Genomic DNA, 24,503 nt, shown 5'->3' on the forward strand with positions numbered 1-24,503 from the left:
GCCCCTCGTGCCCCTGCCTGTCCCCAAGGGCCCCCCTAGTCCTTGACCAACTTGTACACGTGGTGCTGGGCGCCGTGCTCGCTGGTGGAGACCTCGAAAACGAAGGCAATGCAGAGCAAGGTTTCCTGGGTATCCCTGTTGGTAACAACCTGCAGCAGAGCAGAGTGAGTTAGGGGGTGCTGTGCCCATGGGCAGGTGCTGTTACCTGGGGGGGGTTGCATGGGCTCAGGCACAACCACCTTGCACCATGAGATTTGCTACCCGTTATTTGTGGGGTCACACAGGCAATTTAATTGCACCATCAATTTTTTTTTCATTAATTATAATTATGAAAATTTTTTTTTTAAATTATATTTTCTTAAGTTGCACAGCCAATTTAATTGCACCATCAAGATTTACTACCCAGTTTTGGGGAGGTTGCACAGGCTCAGGAACAGCCCAAACTGCACCACCAAAACTTTGTTTGGGGGAGGTTGCATTGGCTCAGGCCCAGCCACTGCATTTGCAACACCAAAAACTGCTACAGATTGTTTGGTGAAGTCAAACAAACTCAGGCACGGCCAATTTCATTGCACCATGAAAATTTTGCTCCCTATGATCTGGTAGACTTGTCCAGGCTTGGGCAGAGCAGCACCAAGATCTGCTGCCCGGAATTCAGGGTCCGTGTGGGGCCAGGCACAGCCAGGTCTATGCAGGGCCAGCAGGGTCAATGCAAGTGCAAGCTCCACACCCCTGGTGGGACACAGCCCCTGGAAAAGGAGGGGAGGTACCTGCAGGATGGTGAAATTCTCCAGGACACTGTTCATCATGTACTTCTCGGGGAGGTGCTTGAGTTTGTGGATGAAGTTGATCATGTACTCGCACATGGGCGAGCGGTGGATGCGGTAGACGAACCGGCCGTTCTCCAGCCGCGCGTACTCCGTCTGCAGGGGACAGCAGGGTCAGCAGCTGTGCCATGGCTGCTGCTGGGACGTGGCAGTGTCCTCCCCACCCCAGCCATAAACATTGGACGGGCCCCCGTGTGTCCTACCCCCAGCTCTGGGATTTTCTCCATCCCAGGACCCGCCCTGGACCAACTCCGACCCCTTCCCGACGCAGCGGGGCGTGGAACTCACCTCCACCTTCTCCACGACCTGCTTCCCAAAGGAGCACACCTTGGTGGAGACGGTGATGGTCATGTTCTCTGCACTGCTGTACTGGCTGCTCACACCATAGAAGGTCCCTGGCCCGTCCTGGATGGTGCTGTTCAGATCCGCCTGCAGAGAGGAGAGGGACAAAGCTCCCATGAGCTCTCGATGGGGACAAGGGACAGACACCAGCCTTCAGAGCTGCCCAGGGTGCTCCAGCTCTGTGACCGTGTTCACAGGGGTCTCAGGATGAGGGAAGAGACATGGAGAATGTTGACTCCATGTTTCAGAAGGCTTGATTTATTGTTTTGTGATATATATTACATTAAAACTATACTAAAAGAAGAGAAGAAAGGATTTCATCAGAAGGCTGGCTAAGAACGGAAAAAGAATGATAACAGAGGTTTGTGGCTTGGACTTTCTGTCCAAGCCAGCTGACTGTGATTGGCCATTAATTAGAAACAACCCCATGAGACCAATCCCAGATGCACCTGTTGCATCCCACAGCAGCAGATAACCATTGTTCACATTTTGTTCCTGAGGCCTCTCAGGAGGAAAACTCCTAGGAAAGGATTTTTCATAAAATGCGTCTATGACACAGCTCTGCCGCAACGAGCCCGCGCCTCGAGCACGACCCTCCCCACCCCAACCCTGCCAGCAGCATACCCAAAACTTGACGAGGAAGAAGGAGTTCTGGGGCCCGCGCTCATAGAGCTCCTTGAGGCCGCCCTTCTTCTCGGGGAACTTGTCGTAGATCTGGCGGATGTCCACGGCCTCCAGCAGGGGGTCGCTGTACGAGGGGTTCGTCTGGCCGATGTGCACGAAGAGGTGTTTGCTGTACTGTAGGGAGCGGGGTGGGGACAGCAGCAGCACGGGTCAGGCAGGAGGTTTGAGATTTATTATCCGTCACAAGGTCTTTGTGAGGCAAAGTGGAAATTTTCTAGGGTAGAAATCTATTTTGATTTAGGTGAAATGCGCATTTTTGAATTGAGTGTGCGGTTAGAAAACATAACTATTTAGCATGACTGCAAAACTTAAGCTCAGAGAAACTTCTTCAATGAAGAACAGAGATAAGGGGGGAAGACAGAGGGTGATAGAGACAGAGAGACTGCTGTGAGAGCAGGTGAACCTGACCTAGGAATTCTTTCTGATAAAGAAGAACTAGAGGCAAATGTCACTCGAAATTCATAAAAATGAATATGTATGAACCTATTGTGAAATTGTACGCATATGTATCTGAGAGTGGGATTAAAAAAGGACCTGAAGTTCCCAGAGGTACGCATGCCATTTTAGGGGAACGATTCCCATGTGCGTACGGCGCTGTAATAAACACATCGGCTTTACAGCTTTCACAAAAGTTGTGGAGTTTTGATTATCTCCACAAAACATTTGGGATAGAACTTCTGTCTGTTAGTCCCCACTTTCTACAGTGAAAAATGTGCAGTTTTCTACAGTCTGTAGGTGTTACTGTAATGTGAGTGAGCAGAGCTGTGACTTGGGTGGGAATAGCCATGAGTTGTTTTGGGGAAACAGTCTCCCTACTTTCATTGCAAATCAATTTATGCAATTCACAGTTTCCTCTAGAAATCACATCTTTTGTACTTTGAAGGCAAGGCGATTGAATTCTGCATCTCTCTTGTGTTTATAGGCAAGATCCTTCTAAACTTTGTTTCTTGGTTGCCTCCATGCATAAAATTGAGATGCATGGAGGACATAAAATAAAATACAATGCTCTTGTACCCCCATGTCTTCATTTTTGCAGGGGAAACAGTTATGTCAGTTACTGCATTCAAAGAAAAACAAACAAAAGGCAGCTATCTCCAAATTATTACACTTTCTTCGCTCCATCATAGTAAGTTTTTTCTAAGCAGTAACTGCACGGGGATGGAGGGGCATGATCCCGGGTGGGAGTGGCACACGGAGGGGAGCGTTACCGTTTCGGCATCCCGGGGCACCTCCATGAAGGCGGAGTACTCGAGGAGCCGCAGCTTGGAGGAGGCGATGGTGCGGTCCTGCCAGACCGGCACGGCCGAGGCAGCTGGCGGGAGCGGAGCCAGGGGCTCGTAACCTGAGCCAGGGGGAGGGACACGGGGTGGGGGGGCAGCCGGGAACGGGGGTGAGCCCCCCCTGCAATGCTGCTGCACCCCACACCTCCCATATCCACATCCCAACCAGCACAGGATGGATAAAACATGGGGGTGAGCTCCTGTCCTCACTGCATTCCCCACCTCCCATATCCACCTGAGCCCCCCCTGCAATGCTGCTGCACCCCACACCTCCCATATCCACCTGAGCCCCCCCTGCAATGCTGCTGCATCCCCCACCTCCCATACCCACATCCCAACCAGCACAGGATGGATAAAACATGGGGGTGAGCCCCTGTCCTCACTGTATCGCTCCTCACCTCCCATATCCACCTGAGCCCCCCCTGCCATGCTGCTGCATCCCCCACCTCCCATATCCACGTCCCACCCAGCACAGGGTGGATAAAACAAGGGCTGTTCTGGGTGGGAAGGGACTGCAGGGTCCTGCTCACTGTGGAGCTTTTTGCTGGATTTCAAGCCCAGTTTTTCCCCCAGTAGAGATGGGGAGGAGACACAGGTGGGTGGCACGGTGCATGGGAGGGGACAATCTCTGTCAGGGACCCTGGGTTCCCTCCAAGGGGGTGAGGACGTGACTTACTGGCTAGTGATGGAGGCATGGGTGGCTGGATGGGGTAAGCTGGTTGTGCAAACGGTTTAATGCTGGAAAGGAAAAAGCATCATCACGTTACCAGGATGCCCCAGCCCCTTGCCAAGGTGTGGTCCTGCTGGTGCCAGGTGTGGAGGGGTCTGTACTTACTCCTGAGAGGGTCCAGGCTGTCCTGGGATAGGCCCACTCCAAAACTGGGAAAACAGCACAGGGAAGAGTCAGTGGCTTCTGATGCTCCCACTCCCAACATTTCCCTCCTCACCTGCTGCCAACAGCAGGGAGCCCTGCATTGCCACCAGGGCTGAGAATGGCTGTTGAACACCACCTGCCCAGCCCGTGGTGTCCCCCCACCCCTGAGTGTCCCCTTGGGGGGGTTTGGGGCTGTGCTCACCCTGGGGGCAGCAGAGAAGACGGCCTGAGGAAGAGGAGGAGGGGGGCTGAGCTTGTTCTGCAGGACGCTGGCAGACACGATCTGTGCTGAGGACATGGAAGCCATGCTCTGCAGAGCCTTGTCCTTGGAGACCTGGTCCTGAGGGGAAAGGAGGGACGGGGGGGAGCGGGGTTATAGGGGCAGAATGAGCTCCCTCATCCCAGCGTGCCTGACAGGTTTGTAAAGGCAGCAGCCAATCCCACAGCCCAGCCTGGGACCGTGCAGAGGGATCCCCCCACCCCTTCTCAAACTTTAATTAACATCTGAAGCTTGCCAATATCCTCTGGGCAAAAGCTGATGGGTCTGGAAAATGCCCCCTCCCGCCCTGGGGATGTGAAGAGTTTTTAGCCCCTCCACTGGAGAGGGAAAAACGCAATGGGGAACAAAAGGAATTTCAGACTCACTTACCAAGTTCATGGCCTGTGCGCAAAAGAAAGGAAAAAAAAAAGGTTAGAGTGTGATGGGAACCTTTGGGTGCTCTGTACACCTCCCCTAAGTCGGTGCTGGTGTCAGTTGGGGCAGAGTTCATTTTCTCCACAGCACAGGCATGGGGTGGCTGTGAAGAGAATTAACTCTACCTGAATTAACTCTAGAGAGAATTAACTCTACAGCTGAAACCAGCACACTGGGTCATCACCACCCCAACCCTGGCTCATCACTCAGCCTGACCAGGGGATGCCCATGGTGGGCACTGATGCCCAGGCTCAATCCCACCAGGAATGGGATGACAAGGACCCCCACCCACTCTTTGAAGAGGTCACTGTGCCTTTCTTGGCTTTTTAATATCCTGCACAGCCTCCTCAGAAGCCCCCAGTGCTGGGGCATGGAGAGGAAAAGCTGCTGGGATGCCCTGGGATGTGGGCACCAACTCCCCCAGTCCAGGCACTGCAAGGAAAGCCCTGAGCTCACCCCCTGAGCCGTGTGTGCACTGACAGAGGAGATCAATTGCTTTTCCTTTTGCCCCAAAAGTCCCAGCACTGCTGGGCAGGAGCTCCAGGGCTCCTCCAGCTGCATTGCTGGGACACGTCCATGCTGGTCCCAGAGCACACCCTCTGCTTTGCCTCTGAACCCTCCCCAGGGATCAATGCTTCATTTATTTTCACCTGGGGCAGGGCAGGAGGGCGGGCGTGCAGCCACATGCCGGGAGCATGAACACACACCTGACTGCAGCTCAAAAACACAGATACAGGTACTGCTCTGACTGCAGCTCAAAAACACAGATACAGGTACTGCTCATGGCTGCAGCTCAAAAATACAGACGCAGGTACTGCTCTGACTGCAGCTCAAAAACACAGATACAGGTACTGCTCATGAGTGCAGCTCAAAAATACAGACACGGGTACTGCTCTGACTGCAGCTCAAAAATACAGATACAGATACTGCCCATGAGTGCAGCTCAAAAACACAGATACAGGTACTGCTCTGACTGCAGCTCAAAAATACAGACACAGATACTGCCCATGAGTGCAGCTCAAAAATACAGATACAGGTACTGCTCTGACTGCAGCTCAAAAATACAGATACTGCTCATGGCTGCAGCTCAAAAATACAGATACAGGTACTGCTCATGAGTGCAGCTCAAAAATACAGACACAGGTACTGCTCATGAGTGCAGCTCAAAAATACAGACACAGATACTGCTCTGACTGCAGCTCAAAAACACAGATACAGGTACTGCTCATGAGTGCAGCTCAAAAATACAGAAACTGCTCTGATTGCAACTCAAAAATACAGATACTGCTCATGGCTGCAGCTCAGAAATACAGATGCTGCTCATGGAAGTGTTTTCATCCCACAGGGTCATCCCACAGTGCAGGCTGAGGGCAGGGGACTGCCTGCACTGATCTTGAGAAGGGATGTTCTGTATCCTCCAAGTATTGTTCAGGGGGATCTCTGCCCTGCTGCTCCACGGCAGAATCCTTCAGACAGCATGGCTGGGGATGGAGAGCACAGCCATGGAGCCCTGGGGTCACTCCTGCCTCCAACTTCCCTTTGCTCTGCACTGTGACATGTGGCAAGGAAAGACTTTTATTTTATTTTATTTTATTTTATTTTATTTTATTTTATTTTATTTTATTTTATTTTATTTTATTTTATTTTATTTTATTTTATTTTATTTTATTTTATTTTATTTTATTTTATTTTATTTTATTCTTCCACTGCTGTTGACCCTGCTGCCCCTCTTACTTCCCTGACTGCTCCTCTTGGGGCTGGAGACTGGGTTTAAGGCATCCAAGCCCAAAGGTTTGTATCCCAAAATAGGTTTCAGATGCTCTCCCTGGTTTCTCCTGGCAGACCAAACCCTGGTCTGGCTCCTGGCATCCCTCTCATGGGGCACTGGGGTCCCTGCTGAGGGATTTTGGGGGGCACACCTTGGTGGGCTCCCAGGCAGCACGAGCTGGAGTTTATTATTAAAGCTTTGAGGATGAAAATGCTCCAGCTCTGACAGTGGTGACGGTGGGCTGCACTGCCAGCCTCAGCGCTGGAGATGGACACAGCACCCAGGACAGGGGTGGCTGCTGATGCCTTTGGGACCTCAAAGATTTCCTGGGCTCCCACTCGCACAGCAAGGCAGCAAATCACCCCTGGGGCTCCCCAGGGAGCTGTGATTAACTGAGGCACAGGGCAGGAGCTGGCTGTCCCCAGTGGGTGGCTGTGCTCTGAGGACCTCTCTGTCCCCCACCTGGCACCATGTGGGTCCAACCCAAGCAGGGCTTGGTCCTTTGGTGATGCCCTCCATCCTCACCCTCCCCACTGCCACCACAAAGTTTGGTGGGAACAGTTATGGAAAGTTAGTTGGGCTCCAGTTAGGAGGAAGGAAAGAAGGAAGGAAGGAAAGAAAAGCCAACCAGAAAAGAGAGAGAGAATGATCCATTTTTTCTCACTTGGCTCCCTTGGCTCCTGGCACTGTCCCCAGCTGGACCTGCTGCCACTCACATCCCTGTGGTGCCCCAGGCAGTGCTCACACCCATCACAAACCACTGGGCTGCCACCTGCAGGGACCCCTGGGGCCCCTCTGCTTCTGCCCACATCCCACCAGCACCTGCTCTGAGCTGGCTCAGGTCAGCTGTGCAGGGAAATGAGCCTTGGCACACCTTGCTTGAGCCTCACTTTGCCTCACTGCCTGCCCTGGGGGGCTCTTCTCCTTGTGGGAGAACTCCTGATGGCCCAAAAGAGAGGACAGCCCTCCCACATCACCAGAGGAGGGTTTAAACCCACATCTCCCATGGCAGAGTCCTTGCCTGGATGCAAAGAGGGGATCTGGCACCACATTCACCCTCCTGGAGGAACGAGCAGTGCCTTCCTTGCACCTCTCTCTGGGCATCCCACAACGACGCCTGTACAAAACCATCTGACCCAAGGAGCCAAGTGAGGGGGAAGGAAAAAAAACACCAAAAACAGGAGAGGTAAAACAGGAAAGCAAGCAGCACACGGCAGAGCCCAGTGCGTTAGTGGGGGCCAGGCGAGGCAGGGCGTACCTTCAGCTTGGACTGAATCTCACGAGATTTCCGTCGGGCAAGAACCTGCAAGTGGCTAGAGACCTGCAGAGAGAGAGCAGAAGGAGAGGGGGAACAGCAGAGCCGTCAACCAGAGGAAAGGAGGAGGAAGGAGAGGGGCTGCCCATGCTCACAGAGACACCGCCGCGGACACCTGGGCAAGGGCGCCAACGTACCTTGATGCCAACCTGGTACTCCCGCACCTTCTTCCGAGCTAGAACCTGTATGTGGCTGGACACCTAGGGCCCAACACGCCGTTCAAAAGGAAAATACAGAGAGAGTGAAGATCCTGCAGGGCAGGCTCTGTCCCCGGGGCAGGGAGTGCAGGAGTGGGCAGCGCTGTGGCTGCTCCCGAGGTGCCAAGAACTGCAGGAAGGAAAGTGCTGGGGCACCCTGGTTGATGCTGGTTTGTGCCCACCCCAGGCTGGGGTGGAGCTCCTTGGTGTAAAGCTGCTGCAGTTGAGGGGGTCCCCATTTAGCACCTCTTGGGGATGGACAGACAGACTCTGCCAGCAACTGGCAGGTTTGAGGTGCCCCAGGTGCCTGTAGGTCCAGGAGGGACTGGCACATTGCCCCAGGGCTCCTGCTGATTTTGCACAGGGGAAAGGTGACAAAGTGGGGTTTTTGTGTCCAGACCCCTGTAAGAGCAAGATCTAAAGGAAAGGGGCTGATGTCCAGGCAGTAAAGGCATAGCATGGCTGGGGGCCATCCACAGGAAGGGTGGGTGTCCATGCACCCACAGGGCTTCAGGGCTGATTTTGGCAAAAACCTGCTCCCATCAGTGCCAGGCTGTCCAAGAGGAGACACCAGGCTGCCCAGGAGATGCCTGCACAGAGGGATCAGTGCTGTCTGTGGGTGCTCTCTCCCATGGCTTTCCCAAGTCCCTCCAGAGCACTGCATCCTTCCCCCATGGAGGGGGGGCCCAGTTCAGTGTTTAATCCAGAAATGAAGTGCTGCTTGGCATTGCTCTGAACACAAAACCAGTGGCCACAAAATCCTAACCCTGATCCCTCTCCTTTCAGCACAAGTCCTGGAGGAATGACCTCTGCAGTGCTGGAGACCAGCATCCCTCTCTTGTGGGGACCTGTGGCAGGGGACAGTCCCAGAATAAGTGTCCCAAACCCAACCATCTCTCTGTGGTGGGGGATGCTCCCAAGCATCCAAGGCCGTGGGCTCTGCTGACACGGGTGGACTGGCTTCTGATTCCTCAGACAGGTTTGTGAAGCAAGGGCTTGCAGGGACCTCTGTGTGCTCCTGCAGGGATCTCTGTGTGCTCCTGCAGGGACCTCTGTGTGTTCCTGCCCTGCCTGCATCCCTGCCTGCCCCAGCATCCAGCCAGGCAGGGCAGTGAGAGCAGGGCAAGGGCTCTGTGATACCTCCAGCCCCACCAGGACCAGCAGCACAGCTCCACACAGCCCATCCCTGGATCCCTGGCTGGCATGGGGGTGCCATGCTCTCAGCCCATGGGGTTTGGAGTGCCTTTGCTGTGGCACAAGTGGCATAAAGCCTGGCAAGGGGCAGAGATAGGAACAGTGCCCAGATCCAGAAGGTGCAGCAGAGAGACCCATGCAGGCACACACAGACACACACACACACTGCCCAGAGAGAGTCTGGGGGCTCCTGCCACCCACAGGGTCACCCCAACCAGCTGGGGGGCCGGGGTGCTGCCTGCCCCCCATATCAAGGCACCCTGGGGCTGAGGAAATCCCAAGGGTTTTGTGCTCACAGACGAAGGAAGCTCCTCACAGAGGATGGGGAACCTGCTGGCAGCAGCAGTGGCTGGATGAGGGGACACAGATGACAGCGGGACACCCACTCCCGCTCGGGCTTACCTGGCACCGCCTCCCACCCCGGCCCGAGCCCACCCCAGGAGAAAACAGCAGAGCAACGCCTCACCTGCTTCCTCGTCCGTGTCTTCCCCGTTCGCAGCTTGATGTAGCGGGCGATCAGCTCGTTCCGACCTGCGGGCAGAGCCTGGGGTCAGCCCTGGCACACGGGGGGCATCAGCCCCGGACCCCGCGGGGCATCAGCCCTGGCACTCGGGGGTCTCAGCCCGGCATAGGGGGATCCCAAACCGGGCACTCGGAGGGGTCTTAGCCCCGGATCCCCGCGGGGTCTCTCATCCCCGCACTCGGGGGTCTCAGCCCCGGCACTGGGGGGGGGGTCCCAAACCGGGCACTCGGGGGTCTCATCCCCGGACCCAGCGGGGTCCCAGCCCCGGCACAGGGAGGGTCTCAGCCCCGCACTCGGGGGGGTTTCAACCCCGGCACAGGGGGGGTCCCAGCCCCGGCACTCGGGGGGCATCAGCCCCGCACTCGAGGGTCTGAGCCCCGGCACTTGGAGGGGTCTCAGCCTCGAAACTCGCTTGGGGTCTCAGCCCCGGATCCCCGCGGGGTCCCAGCCCCGGCACTCGGGGGGTTCTCAGGGTCTCAGCCCCGCACTCGGGGGTCCCAGCCCCGGCACAGGTGGTTCCCAGCCCCGGCACAGGTGGTTCCCAGCCCCGGCACTCTGGGTACCAACCCGGGAACTCGGGGGTCCCAGCCCCGGCCCCCCAGCCTGGCGAGGGAGGCGCTGCCAGGAGGTGGCGCTGCCGCGACAGCGTCGGGGCGACCTCGGGGACCCGGGGGTGGCCACGCCGGGCCAGGACACCCCAAATGCCCGGTTCCTGCCCATCCCCGGGCTCAGAGCGGGGTGACAGCCCCCAGGGACCCCCGCACAAACCCCAGGGCAGCCCCAGCAGAGCCCACCCCGGGCAGTGCCCGCAGGGGTCCCGGGTTGTCCCCCCAAGCCCGTCGTTCCCCTTCCCGTTCCCAAGGCGTGCTGGCCTTTCCACCAGTATTTCCTAACGTCCCGGGCTAATTCGAAGCAGAAGTTGCTTTTGCGCCACATTTCAGGGGCCAGCTGTGGCCAATCTCCGCTCGAACGTCAGAGCAGCTGGGAGCTTTCTTCTCCCGGCCCCGGCCCCCCCGGCCCCGCCGCCGCCCCCCCGGCACGGGGGCAGCCAGGCACGCCAGATTTATTTTAATGGACCAGATGGTCGCGGTTGGAACTTGTCGAAATGCCCTTGGAGCGGGTTTCGGCTTTAAAAGAATAAAAAAAAAATCCCTTAAAGAAAAAAAAAAAAATACAAACCCACCCCCCCCCCCCCACTTCTTCTTCCAGCCTGATTGGCCCCCTCCCAGCCCCACAGCAACTGGGCCCTGCTGGGGGGACACACACATGGGGACGGACAGGGCCAGGTGGCACGCAGAGACAGCTGCCCCTTCCTTGCCAGGCAGGAGCTGGTGGGTGGGTGGGTGACAAAGGGGGTACCCCTGGCACGGCCGGCATGGCACCCTGGTGTCACCCTGAGCACAGCTCCCACCCCTCTGGCTCCCTCTCAGCACCCAGCAGAGGCCAGGTGTGCAAGGGAGTCCTTTAAACCCAGGTGAGGTGACACCCCCTGCTGCTGAGCCCCACTTTGGGGGTACACCTTCAAATCCCCCCTTTGCAAGCCCTGCTCCTAAATCCCATCCTCTGCCCCCCATACCCTGAAACATGGGGAAAAATCCAGGAAAGAAATGTGGGGCCTTTGTGGACTCAGTGAGCCAGTGCCAGCCCTGGTGCCCAGCATCTCCTGCACCCATCCTGCCACACACCGTGCCCAAGGCTGCGCCCTCGCAGCCATCCCTGTGCCCACGTGCCCTGTCCCTTGTCCCTCTGCCTGTGATTCATCTGGACCCTGCCATTCCCTCCGAGAGGGCACGTCCTCCTCCAAATTACCACATTCCCCAAATTCCTCTCCCCTGACACCACCACGTGAACCAGTTGGACAGGCTGGGTTAAAAATAACCCGAGTGTGTAGCAAGGCCCAGTGTGCCCGTGCTGGGTCCTGGCTCCCCAGCTCCCACCTTGCTTTGCCACCCTTGCAGTGCTCGAGGGTGATATCCCCACTGGCACCACCCTGGGCACCCATGGAACCCCCAAAAAGAGGGGTGTGAAGGACAGCAGAGGCACTGGCACACCATTGTGCCACATGCTGGCACTGCCTGTGCTGCCAGTGCCCCTTGATAATGCCAGCCAGGGGTCCTGGGGGTCCCAGTGGGGAGGTGCTGGGGAAGGTGGGGGGCAGATGAAAGGCGAGCAGGGGCTGCTGCCTCTTTAAGCAGCTGCCAGATGTCTCTGAAAGGCTGGAAAAACCGGTTGGGGCGTGCTTGAAGGGCCAGGCTCCCCGGCGGCACTTCAGCTATTCCCAGAGAAATCCAAAAAATGCATAGGCTTGGGAAGCCCTGTGCTCCCCCGCCTCCTCCTCCTCCTCACCCCGCTCCCCCAGCAGCCCCCATGCCCTGGGTGGGGGCACTGGCAGATGGGGTGGCACAGGGAGCTGGCACGGCTGTGGGGACAGTGGCACAGTGCTCTCCAGCAAGCCTTTGTCCCTCTCTAGTGGCACTGGGGGAGGCACTGCTGTGACAGCAGCATCTGGGCAGGTGAATTTTGGGGATAGAGATGCCAGCCCTGGCCCTGTTGTCACCATGTCAATGAGGCAGCCTGCTCCTGGCTTTGAGGTCGCTGGCCCTTGGGGGTGACATCATGGGATGTGCAGGGCAGAAGGGACCAATCCCTTGCCTGGCAGGGACAGGGAGTTTGGGAAAACACCAAAAACGAGGCTGACACTCCAAAATCATCCCCCAGTGGGGCCGAGCAACGAAATCATCAAAAGCTGAGCTGGGTGCGGGTGGCTCGGGCAGGTGAGTGACCCTTGCCACAGGGCGCTCTGGCCACCAGGGCTGGTTGGGGGAGGTTTGGGGAGCTGTGTGGAGGCACAGGGGAGCAGGAGGGCTGGGGCTGCCCCGGCCCCACAGTCCCGTGCCCGCTCCCTGCCCCACGGCCTCACCAAACCAGTCAGTCCGGCAGGGCCGAGAGAGGGAGGGAGCGGGAGGGAGGGACACAGGTCACCGGGAGGGAGGGACACAGGGAGGGACACAGGTCACCGGGAGGGAGGGACACAGGTCACCGGCACCTCCCAGCCCAGCCCAGCCCAGCCCCAGCAGGAACCCCAGCCAGCTGCTTTCGGGCTCGGGGGATGCTCCAGGGCGATACCCAGCGTGGGTTGGGGGCAGGAGGTTTCTCAGTTCAGCCTCCACCCCAGCCCCAGCACTCACCGTACATCTTGCCCTCGTCGGAGAGGATGATTTTCCTCCGGCCGCAGGGTGGGTAGATCGCCAGCGCCTCCTGGAAGCTCTGCTCGATGTCTGGACTCCACACTCCCTCGGCATCATTGTCCAGACTCTTGTCCATGCCGTCCTGGCCATCTTCCCGCCCCTCCCCAGGGCTGCCGCTGGTGTTCCAGCTGTTGGACGCTATGGTGCTGGCTGCTCTGGGCTCCGACCCTGAGCCCCCACGGATATGGGACAACCTGCTGGGACACGGGGACACCTGTCAGAGCCAGCAACCCCTGCTGGGCCATGGGGTGCAGTGACAGCACGGTCTGCTCCTGGCTCTTACCCTGTTCTCACTGGCACCCAGAGCAGCATCTCATTGTAGGGAATCAGACACACAAACAGGCTCTCCTTGGGGGCACAGCATGATTTCTATGAGTACCCCCAAACCCAAGCCACAAGTGACCACCCAGGATCCACCCAAATAAAGTTTGGGAAGGAAACTGCCCCCAGCTACTGTATTACCCATACAAGGAACTTGGGCACATGGTGTTTATGGCTGACACCTCGGGTCAGGGCAGCAGCAGCCCCACAGCCTGTGAACCCTGACCCTGTTCCAGCACCCACTGCCAAACAACAGTCTCTTTGGGCAAGTTGGCCCAAAAAACACCCCTAGGCCCCAAAATCCCATCTCCACCATGACTGGCAAAGGCAGGGCTGGGATTTGAAGGGAGATGCTGAGCAGCTCCAAGCCAGACCCCACTAATGGGAACCAGGTGGCCAGAGCCGTCCAGCAGCCCTCCCCTGGTACCAGGAGAGGCCCCCCCACCCCGAGGATGCTCAGCTGGAGCCCTGGCCCTCTCCAGCTGGTGGGTGATGCTGGGGAGCCTTCAGCCCTCCTCCTCTCCCTCCTGCTGCTGCCCAGCTCGCAGCACGGCAGCGTTGCAGAGTTTTGCAATAACATGTTTGGCGGCAGCTGCCGGCGGTGGGAGCGCAGAGGTGTCTCCTGCGACGCCGCGCTTCCCGGACGGGCTGGGAGTGTACAAAGGTCTCCAGCACAGACATCTCCTTTTAAAGGAACTGCTGAGCCCGCTGGCTCAAGTGCCGCTGCGAGGCCTTGCTCGCTGCCTCTTTTTTTTTTTTTCCTTTTATAAAAAAAGAAACTCAGCCCCCCCCATCGCTCCTCTCTCTCTCCCTCTCCCGCTCGTCGCGATGTGATGTCAGCCCCTCCGGTGCCGTCCCCCCCTCTTGCTGAGCACTGTGGCCAAATAAGGAGAACTGCATTGGAGGGATTGCAGGATCGAGCCAGCCGGCCAAGGCAGGGATGGCAGCAGCACTGCAGGACGGGGCAGGGGCACCCTGGCTGTGCCTGCTGCTGCTGGCTCCGTGGGGCAGCGATGCAGGGTACAAACCCCACAGGGTTCTGGGGATGGGAGGGATGGAGAGGGTGGCACAGGGGGACAGGCCCAGGGGGATCCTCAATCCCCCATACAGCCCAGAGCATCAGGGCTCTGTCCCAGGGGGGTGTGACTGTCCTGGTGCTGAGCCCTGGCTGGACTCCCAGGACCCCCACACATGGGGGAACCTGAGATTCCTCAGCTTCTGCAGCAGCCCCCAAAGGCCTCAAGGAGCCCATAGCAGCCCCATGGCAAACCCAGACCCCTCAGCACTGTGGCAGCTCAGTGCCCCCAGTGCCAATCTCAGTGCCAGGGACTCTGCAGGCCGGTGCCAGCCCAGGACCCAGCAGCACCATCAGCTCACCCTAACAGGGAAAACCCCAAGAGCTGGTGCTGCAGGGTGACTCTACAGGGACTCACCAGACTCCCTGCCATCCCCGCTGACGGGTGTTTTGGGGGCCGAGGGAAAAGCCACAGGACAGAGAGCAAAGCCACCAGGGGCTGGCTGCACCCCGGCAGGCAGCGTGCCCAGTGCCCCGGGTCACCGTGCCAGGCACTGCCTGCCCAGGCAGGGTGACAGCTGACCCCACACCCTGCCCGTGACACCCGTGTCCCCCTCCCCTGGCGGTCCCCAGCCCCCTGCAGCAGGGAAATCCCAGCCCAGCCTTTTCAGGGAAGCTGGGAGAGGAGGGAGGGTGATGCTGGGGCCCCGGCCAAGGTGCGAGGAAGCAGCTCCTCCTCCTCCTCCTCCTCCTCCTCCTCCACCGAACCTGCTTTTGGGCAGGCATTGGAAGCCATTGGATTTCCTGGAGGGAGGGTGCATGCACCGCGCTGACGCAAGGCACGGCTCCACCCTGCCCTTACAAAACACCAACAACAGCAGCAATTAGGGAACCGGCACGGCTGGACGGCCCGCGGAGAGCGCGGCCAGACCTGCTCGGCACGGGCAAAAAGGGGACCGGACCGGCCAGAAAATAATGGCACCGGCTGCTGGCTGCCAGCTGCTCCGCAGGGAGAGGGCAGGGAGACCACCCCTGCCAGGGCACGGGCATCTCTGCAGGGTTTGGGCATCCCAGAGACCACCCTTCCCATGGCACAGGCATCTCTGCAGGCTTTGGGCATCCCAGAGACCACCCCAACCACGGCACGGGCATCTCTGCAGAGTTTGGGCATCCCAGAGATCACAGAGACCACCCTTCCCATGGCACGGGCATCTCTGCAGGGTTTGGGCTCCCTAGGACCACTGACCCACATCCCCAGGGGATGCTTGCCCGCTCTAAGGATGCCCATCACCCATGAGAGGGGATGGTCACAGGCACCCAGCCCAGGGGGTGCCAGCTCACTCAGTTCCAATTCACTCCCTGAATTTGTGGGCCTGTCCCTTATCTCCCTGCCAAGTCAAGGCTGCCCAGGAGCCTGGCACGGTGTTCCCACAGCTCCCAGCACCAGGGGCAGGGGATGTGAGGAGGCAAACCTGGGGCCTGAGCAGGCAGTGGGGCTGCAGGCCCTGTTGGGAGAGCTGCTTGGGGCTGGGGACCCTGCTAGAGCTACAGGAAACCTCCTTAAACCCTGCAAAAGCAAAGAGGGAAGGGCACCTGAGAAATGGGTGTTTTGTGGTGGGTGAGGGAAGGAAATACTCTGGAGGCAGCACCTGCAGTCACAGAAGCACCGTGAGCACCCTGTGAGTGCCAAAAGGCAGGAGCAAGGTGCTGCTGGATCCAGCACAACCAGCTGAGATAGGGATCGGGTCAGGGACGTGCAGGGTGGCACAGGGGAGAGCACCTGGGGCTGGGCACGGGGACATTGTGACACGGGCAGAGGTGCCCATCACTCCCACAGTGCCCCCATGCACCCAGACCTCACCCTTGACCTGTGCTGCCAGGCTGGGGGACAGCACATTCCTCTGCCCCAGCACGGTCAGCCCCAAAAGCACCATCCCACCTGGTGCACCATGGGGCACACCCCCTTGGAGCAGCCCTTGCACTGCCCCAAACCCTGGTGTGCTGCCCAAACTGGGACAGGGGTGGTGGTGGCTGCTGCCACAGCTTCTCCCCAAACCACCTGGATGGAGGGCACGGTCAGCAGCTCCACCAGGGGATTGCAGCACAGCACAAAGAGGGACAAGGTGTGGGGCAGGGCAGCCCCAAGGAGCCCTTCTCACCTGGGGCTGCCCACGTGCCAGGGGACATTGGGACAAAAAGGCTCTGCAAAGGGGACACTGAGGAGGCAAAGAACCCTGCAAAGACAGGGAGGGGGTCCAGCTGCATCCTGGATCCATCCTGCCTCCATCCTGCCTCCCCATGCAGGGGCCCAGGGCAATCCAGCCCTTCTCCCTCCCCCTGCACACAGACCCCAAAGGCAAAGGCAAAAGGATAAAAGTTCAAGACAAGCCCGGGCAGGATCAGCACGGAGCAGCTCAGCCCTGCCCCAGCCCAGTGCCCCTGCACCAGTCCTGTGGGGAACACGAGACTGCTGTCACCCCTCCCTGTCACTGTCACTGATGGCACCCACACTCTGCAGGCGAGGGGACATGAGCCCCCATCCTCCCTGGTGCTGAGCGTGCTGTGAGACCTCAAAGATGGGGCTCTGGGGCACCCCAGCTCCTCCTTCCTGGCACACTGCTCAGCGAGGGCACAGCTGGCACTGAGCTGTAGGCAGGCAGAGGGTTTCACTAACAAACTCCTCATTTCAGGCAGGCCAGCTCTGGCTGGGGGCCGTGTCCCTGCTCCTGCCTCTCCCCACCTGGTGACACGGCCGGCAGGAATGCTGCCCACACAGTGACAGCTCTGCAGAGCCCCTGGAAGGAAACCCAAAAGCTGTGGAGCTCCTGGGGGACACCAGCAGGACCACAGCACCCCAGAGAAGATGCAGTGCGCAGAGCAGGATGCTCCTGGCTGTGCCAGGATGACCCAGGATGCTCTTGGCTGTGCCAGGATGACCCAGCAGCTCTCGGCTGTGCCAGGATGACCCTGCAGCTCTTCACAGGAGCCCCACACCCCTGGCACCGTGCCCAGGGACCCTTTGGGAACACCCTGGTGCCCCATTCTTGCAGGGGAACGCCATCCTGGCTGGCACACGGCCGTGCCAGGGACAGCCAGAGCTCACCGGGGCGGGTGAGAGGGCGGTGAAAGGAGGTTTGTTTACATCGTGCTCCTCTTCCAAACGGCTCCCAGGCTGTGCTGAGGGATTCCCTGGCTCAGGGAGGGAATGGTGGCCACCCTGCTCTCTCCCACCCAGGTTTGCACTCCCTGACTGGCCACAGCCTCTCTGAAGGGTCCCCTGGCACAGGGTGGGGAGCCAGGCGGTGGCAGAGCCCCCAGTGCACCAGACCAGCTCCCCGTGAGACAGCCCAGCTAATTTCCTGCCCTCTATCACTTCCTGTCCCTTCCGGCTTGGCGGGCGGCTCAGGAAGCAATCCGAGCGAGGAAACCGCAGGAAGCCACGTGGCAGCATCCCACCAGGGCCAGGAGAGCTGCCAGGGCTGCCCCGGGCTCCCCGTGCCCCCCAACAGCTCCCCCAGCTCCCTGCAGAGCCCTGGGCTGGCAGCGATGTGGCTGCTCCTTGCTCAGCCATGCGAGGCTGAGTGATGCTCAGACCCCTCATCCCAGGGAGCTGTGGATGAACAGAGAGAAAGTGTGAGAGATTTGCTCCCAAAATATTTGGGGTAGGGAGGAGGGAGGGGATTGAGACAAACCCAGGCCACAGCTCCCTCCTAATGGCAGAATCACAGGGATCCAAACCATCCCCTCCTTTTCCCAGTCCTGGCACAGCTGGGTTTCGCCTTGTGCAGGACCTGAGCCGGTTTTGCTCGAGTCTTGAGGCTCAGGACCCGAGGGCAGAGGACAGACGGACACTGTAACCCAGCGTGCCTCCCTGGCCCAATTACGCTGCCCTGCCCAGCCAGGACGGGGCGTTTCACCCAGCAGCGCATAAATAGAAAGCTTTTAGAGCATTAATTGCTCTCTGTGTTATGAAACATGGAAACAACAGGGTTGGAGTTGCCTGCTGGGGATGGGCCACCCCCATGGTGTCCCGTGACACCCCCAGTGCTGGGAGCCCATGGCACGGCCAGTGCTGGACACAGCACCCACTGGGGACTGCTGGATTGGCCAAAATAAGACATCTCAGCATGTCTTCTCCTCAAAATCACCTATAGATTAGCTCAGAGTGGCCACTGAGTCCTTGGGGACTCCCAGCTTGTCCCAAGGGGAAAACAAGGGTCTCTGGGAAGCCTGGGTCAGGCAGTTTTCTGCCTTCAGTGAGACAGTGTCCTACCACTGGGGCCAGCCAGGCACCCCACCAGCCCTCTGTCCTGCTGCTAGGAGGAGAAATCCCTCCACAGAAGAGCTCCAGGTGCTGCTGACCCCAATTTATGCCAATGCAGCAGGGCCAGGGAAAACATCTCCCAGGGGAACACTACCAGGCAAGGAGGAGGAGGAGGAAGAGGAGGAGGAGGAGGAGGAGGAGGAGGAGGAAGGCTGCAATGAATTTCACACCTGCCGCCAGCCACCTCCGCCCCCGTGAAACCCAAGCCTGCCCAGGCAGCAGCTGTGCCCAGTGCCTGTGCTGTGGCACCCGCTGGAGCCCAGGCTCAGCAGCAACTGCCACGCTCAGCTCCCAGCCAGAAACACCCCCTGGGATGGGATGGGATGGGATGGGATGGGATGGGATGGGATGGGATGGGATCCATGGGATGGGATGGGATGGGATGGGATGGGATGGGATGGGATCCATGGGATGGGATGGGATGGGATCCATGGGATGGGATCCATGGGATGGGATGGGATGGGATGGGATCCATGGGATGGGATTCATGGGATGGGATGGGATCCATGGGATGGGATCCATGGGATGGGATGGGATGGGATCCATGGGATGGGATCCATGGGATGGGATGGGATGGGATGGGATCCATGGGATGGGATCCATGGGATGGGATGGGATGGGATGGGATGGGATGGGATGGGATGGGATGGGATGGGATGGGATGGGATGGGATGGGGGGTGTGAGCACTGACAGGGGGGATCAGCTCCTGGGACACCGGGCAGAGCGGCTGTCAGGCATCACCACCATCATAGAGGGATGCCAGAGTCTGACACAGAATGTGACACTGCACTGTCACCCCTGCGGGGGGGCCACGCTTCCCTGCCCTCCTGCTCCAAGCAGTGCGCAGCTGAGGTGCCCCAGGAGCTGCAACATCAGGTACAGGCTGCCCTGCACCAACCCCATCAGTGCCTTTATTCCCAGGAAGGGATATTTTGATTTAGCACCATTTTGCTGCCACCACCCCAGCCATTCCCAGCGAGCAAACCCTCGTGCGTGCCAGGAGCGTGCTGGGAGCCCGTGGCAGCTCATCACCTCCTCCCAGCATCTCCTGCCCCTGCCCCAGCCCCGAGCTGCAGACGGGCACAGCGGCTCCGGCTCCCGCAGATTGAAAAATTGCTCTGGAATCCTTGGGGAGGAAAACTGCTAAAAATACACGAAGGCAGTATTCTGGGTAAAAGAAGGAGCTCCAGCAAGGAGCATGGCCCCAAGCACAGTGTGCTAGACCCCTGCCCAGCACGCTGATGTCCAAACACCACAGCTGGAGCTGACAACTCTGCAGTGCCACCAGGCAAGGCTGCAAGGGCACACACCAGCCTCTTCACACAAGAGCTGGACCCAAACTCATGCCACAGCTGGGCACAGGTGCTGGCAAGCAGGGAAAGCAGAACCCTGCCCAACCCACACAAAGCCGGGCAGGGAAAAGCAGGGTCTTGGACCAGACCTTCTCTCCCAGATCCTCCTGCTAATAAAAACCCGACGCTCGGTTGGGTCGGGAGCTCGCATGCCTGCGTGCGGGTGTGCTTCTTCCTAAACCCGAATTGCCTAAGCCGGCGGGGGGAGGCAGGAGCTGGCTGCCTCTGGGGGAAGGGCGAGGAGCTGGCATGGGAACGGCAGCCCATCCTCCACGCACCCGCGTCTGTAAACTTTGAACATCTTCCGGAGAGAAGTTAGTGGCTATTGTGAACAGCTGGATCTAATTTTACGAGGAGCGAGGAGGAGACAGTTGTGGGGAAATAATAAGGCTTGGCGCTCGCAGGCGAGGATCCCCGAGCCCGGCTCAGCCTTCCTGCCTCCGCCGGGGCAGCGCTGGCGAGACAGGCACGGGGAAACTGAGGCACGGAGCAGCGTGGGGCTCTGTCTCTCTATCCCGTCTCCTGGGTAATGCCAACTGGGAGTGCGGGGCTTTGCCCTTGAGTGTTTCTGCGGGTGTGGTGCCCCTCCAGCAGCGAGGCATCAGCGGGGCACGGCTCCTCTTCAGAGCACCAAGCTGGGCTGCCAGCGCAGTGCCCCCTTGGCATCATCCCAGGGCAGCATCTCCAGAGCCAGGGTCACCCCAGCGCTCACGCTCGATGCTCGTGGGCACCGCGGTGCGAGTGCGACACCTCCCTCCAGCCGGCTGCTTCCCCCGAGGCTCTGCCCACCTCCTAAAATTAGCTGCAGCCCTGCTGTCCCCTGCCCGGCCAGCCACCCCCCGCAGCCCGGGGAGCGCTGCCAGCACACGCTCCGGGCCCGTCCCGATCAAGGGGGAAGGGGAGCGAGCAGCCTCCTCCATCACTCACTCACTGCGAGCAGCGCAGCCCCGCTGTCACCCCAGCTCGCAGCACTGCGCCCCAGGGTGAGCTCCGGGTCGGGTTTATGGAGCAGAGACCCAGCAGAGCCTGTGACACACCCAGCGCCCTGATGGGAGGTGGCAGCGGCGAGCACGATGGGTTTTGGGGCTGCTGTTGTCTCATGGCAGCGTAATGGGGCACGCTGGGGGTGTTGGAGCATCACATCTGTTTGGGACGGGATGGGGGGGATGAGTTCCATCGGGATTTGTGATGCCAGGATGGGACATGCCTCTTGCCATCCGTATTTTCCCAAATCATAGAGCCCCATGTGAACACTGTCACCACAAGGCCACCATCTGCCAACCCCAAGAACGAGACCATGGGCTTCATGGCCTGTCACCTCCGAAGGGCTCAGCCTCATGGGCTCATCAGGAACCCTGCCACGAGCGGCACAGGGAGCCCAAAACAGCACCAGCACTGCACAACCCCTGCTCCCACCATCACAGCCAGGCCAGCGGCTGACCAGCGGCACCAGGAGCTTTTCCCGGGGCCCCTCGCTCCCATTTCACAGGTGGGGAAAGCTGGAGCAGCAGGAGCCGAGCTGCAGCAGCATGCCCAGACCCGCAGCGGGATCCGGACGTGCGTTATCGCGCAGGGGGGGCCGCTGCAGGCTGGTGCGGGGCATGGCCCCGCCGGCTCACCCCATCATTACCTTCCCTCCCTCCTTCTCTCCCTCCCTCCCTCCAAAAAAACATTTCATAAGTCGCCACGTGACGGTGGCAATAGCGAACGCCCATGCGCTTCAGGTGTCTGCCCCAACCACAACACGCAGGTGCCTGGGCTCGGCTGCCGCCGCTCCCGGCCTGGCCCCCACCCCAAAAAACACCTTGGACAAACAGCTGAGGAGGTCAGAGCATGGCCTGGCTGCTCAGCAAATCCCCTGTGGATGGCAGCTCCCAAATCAAGGGTGGTTGGTAATATCCCATCCGCCAGCGGCGCTCAGGGTGATGTAAACACTGCGGCTGTCCCGCCAGCCCCTCGCCACAGCCATCAAGGATTTAATGAGAGAAGGAAGCTCCCAGAGATGGGAGAGTTTTTGGAAAGCACCCATCCAGTTCAGTGATGGATGGAGAGATTCCAACCTCACCAAGAGCCTCAGGATGGCTCTTGTCACACAAATCCCAGCAGCACCCCTGGTTAGGGTTTTGCTGCCCCTTCTCCCCTCTTCCCCTCCATTTCCACTCCCACAGACAGAAGAAGTACGAACACAGGAAAACACAATTCCCCCCCCAAACAGCCCAAAATTGCCCATTTTTGCCCTTTTTGCCTGCACCCAGTCTCACCCCCGAGCTCACCTGCCACCAGCCTCTTGCTGTCTGTGTGTTTGATGGGAGCTGCGCGGTTACTTGCTTTTTAATACATTAATTATAGCTGATTACCGCTGCCACCCCCACCTCCTCAGTGCCATGACCTGCTCACACACCGCCAGGAAAAGGTTCCTTCCTTGGGCACAGCGCCAGGGCCACCGGGACTCGCCTCCCAACCCACTTGGTGGTGGCAAGATGGGGATTAAATGGTGATTAAAAGGAGATGCTGTTTCTGATATCTTGATAAACAGCCACCGTGTGCCATGGCAAATGGATGCAAGTCCCTTTTCCTGATGGAGCTGGAGGATTCTGCTTTGGAAGAAAGGGATTTTAGATGTGGGATGACTGCTGGAGGGTTATGCTGTCCAAAATGCCCTGGTTGAAACATCCCTCCACTCCCCCCAATGTTGCAGCCACCTCGGATAGGACGAGGCTCCTTGAAGTACCTGGGTGCCATTTATAGAAGGTGTCTGGACCCGTTGCTTTCAGAGGGTTATTCTTGTCAGAAAATCCAGTGTGGTGCCAGCCACAGGCCCACAGTGGGGAGGTAGCTGGGCGCTCGAGGTCCCTGGGGATGGCAATGTCCCCCTGTGCCACCCAGCTGTCACCCAGGAGGAGCTGCTCACCCCACAGCCATCTGCAGTCTCTTCCCATGGGAATGCTGACCCTGTTACACCCAAACAGGGCCAAATCCAGTGCCTTGTCCCCATGGGACAGTCATGCTCGTCCTTCCTGGTGGGGAAGTGTTGGGGCACTGCCACAGCGACCATCACCTGCCCTGCCACCGGGGTCCCAGCCCCCTTACCCATTTCTGTTCCAGCTTCACCACCTCAGCAAGCCCTCAGCCCTCACCAGCTTTGGGGACCTTTTTTCTCCCAGTCCTGGGGGAAATGACCCCCAAGGGCTGTGGGCTGTGAGGCCACAGAGGCCCCAGCTCCAGTGGGTGCTCGGGGGGCACACCAGCCTGGCAAACCCCAATTCCCCACTCAGCATCACGAGCGCTCCAGCACCAAGGGGAGGCTGGCAGCTGGGCTGGCAGGGCCCCCCAGGGTGGCCGGGCACTGCCAATGCCCTGACTCACGACACGCACGTACCCGCGCGGGGTAAAGCGATAGGAGGGGACAGAGGATGCCGGAGCCCAAAATACCCCGGCGTGCCTGACACAGGAGATTATCGCCTCTCTGATGGGACCATCGCCCAGCCCGGTTTGTCCCGGCTCCCTGCAAAGCACCAAAACCCCCCAAAATCTCAGCCTTCAGCTTTCCCCCCGCCAAGCACCCAACAGCTGCAGGGTGCCCGCCACACCAGCTGGGCCGCTGGTATCATTTCCAGCTGGTTTCTCCCCAAACTGGTTTTTTTCTCAGTCAGTAGAAGCCAAATGTGTTGTGCAGGGCCTGAGCGGTTTCGGGGGGTTGGAGGTGGGTGGCTCTGCGAGGGCTTGGCCGTATTTACCTTCCAAGGGGGTTAAGGGGAAAAAAAACAACACCAAACCCAAGGAGGGTGTAAAAATAAAATAATAATAATAATAATAAAGATGACACACTGCTGAAAATTATACATCTAATTGCCGCCTCGTTAGCAAAGCACCCCTATGACGAGGCACAAAGTGTTTAGCATACAGTCAGTGCATGGTCATCCCCTACATGCGTGTGACACACATGTAGCGTGACACGCGGGTGACCCCGCACCTCAGCCGGGGGGCTCCGGCCGGGGCGGGCAATCCCGGTCCGCAACGTCCGGTGCGATGGCTCCCGACGTGCGGGCACAAGGCCCCTTTGTCACCCCGGGGGGACCCGGCGGGGACCGAGCGGGGGCAGCGCAGCCCCGACGGGGCGGGAGCCCGGGGACCGACGGGGGGAGCGCAAACAGCCCGACTGAGCCCCCCGCCCAAACACACACACACACACAGCCCATCGGGGGGCAGGCACCGAGGGAACGCACCGAGCTCCGGCCGGGGGGCGAGCAGGGCTGCAGCGACCCCGGCGCCCCCCGCCATCCGCCGGGGCTGCGGGCCGGGAGGAAGGAGGGGCTGGAGGAGGAGGAGGCGGAGGAAGGGGGGTTGGGAGTCTCTTCCCGGCGGGCGCTTACCTGCTCCGTGCTCCGGAGGGGCTGGGCCGGCCGCGGTGCCGGGAGCGGGGCCGGAGCGGGGCCGGGGCCGGGGCCGGGCCGGGCCGGGGCGGGCGGCAGGAATGCGGGGAGCGCGGCGGGCTCCGGGTCCGCGCACCGAGCCAGGCGCAGCGACGGGAAAGTTTATGCGAG

The 24,503-nt window shown here is 59.4% G+C and overlaps 1 protein-coding gene across 1 annotated transcript; it reads right to left on the reverse strand.

The window, feature by feature from the left end:
- On the reverse strand, positions 1-24,446 carry TEAD3 (TEA domain transcription factor 3). Its single transcript, XM_058819357.1, has 14 exons — positions 24,333-24,446; positions 12,887-13,140; positions 9,642-9,706; positions 7,922-7,984; positions 7,728-7,790; positions 4,657-4,668; positions 4,210-4,347; positions 3,969-4,012; positions 3,810-3,871; positions 3,062-3,195; positions 1,794-1,967; positions 1,116-1,256; positions 771-923; positions 1-149 (listed from the first exon to the last, which is right to left on the reverse strand). Exons 2-14 carry the CDS (start codon positions 13,020-13,022, stop codon positions 36-38), a joined length of 1,299 nt encoding a protein of 432 aa, XP_058675340.1. The 5' UTR covers positions 13,023-13,140; positions 24,333-24,446; the 3' UTR covers positions 1-35.
- Between the last annotated feature and the right edge of the window lie 57 nt (positions 24,447-24,503).

This window comes from Ammospiza caudacuta, chromosome 24 (assembly GCF_027887145.1).
Source record: "Ammospiza caudacuta isolate bAmmCau1 chromosome 24, bAmmCau1.pri, whole genome shotgun sequence".
In the NCBI taxonomy this organism is placed as follows: Eukaryota; Metazoa; Chordata; class Aves; order Passeriformes; family Passerellidae; genus Ammospiza; species Ammospiza caudacuta.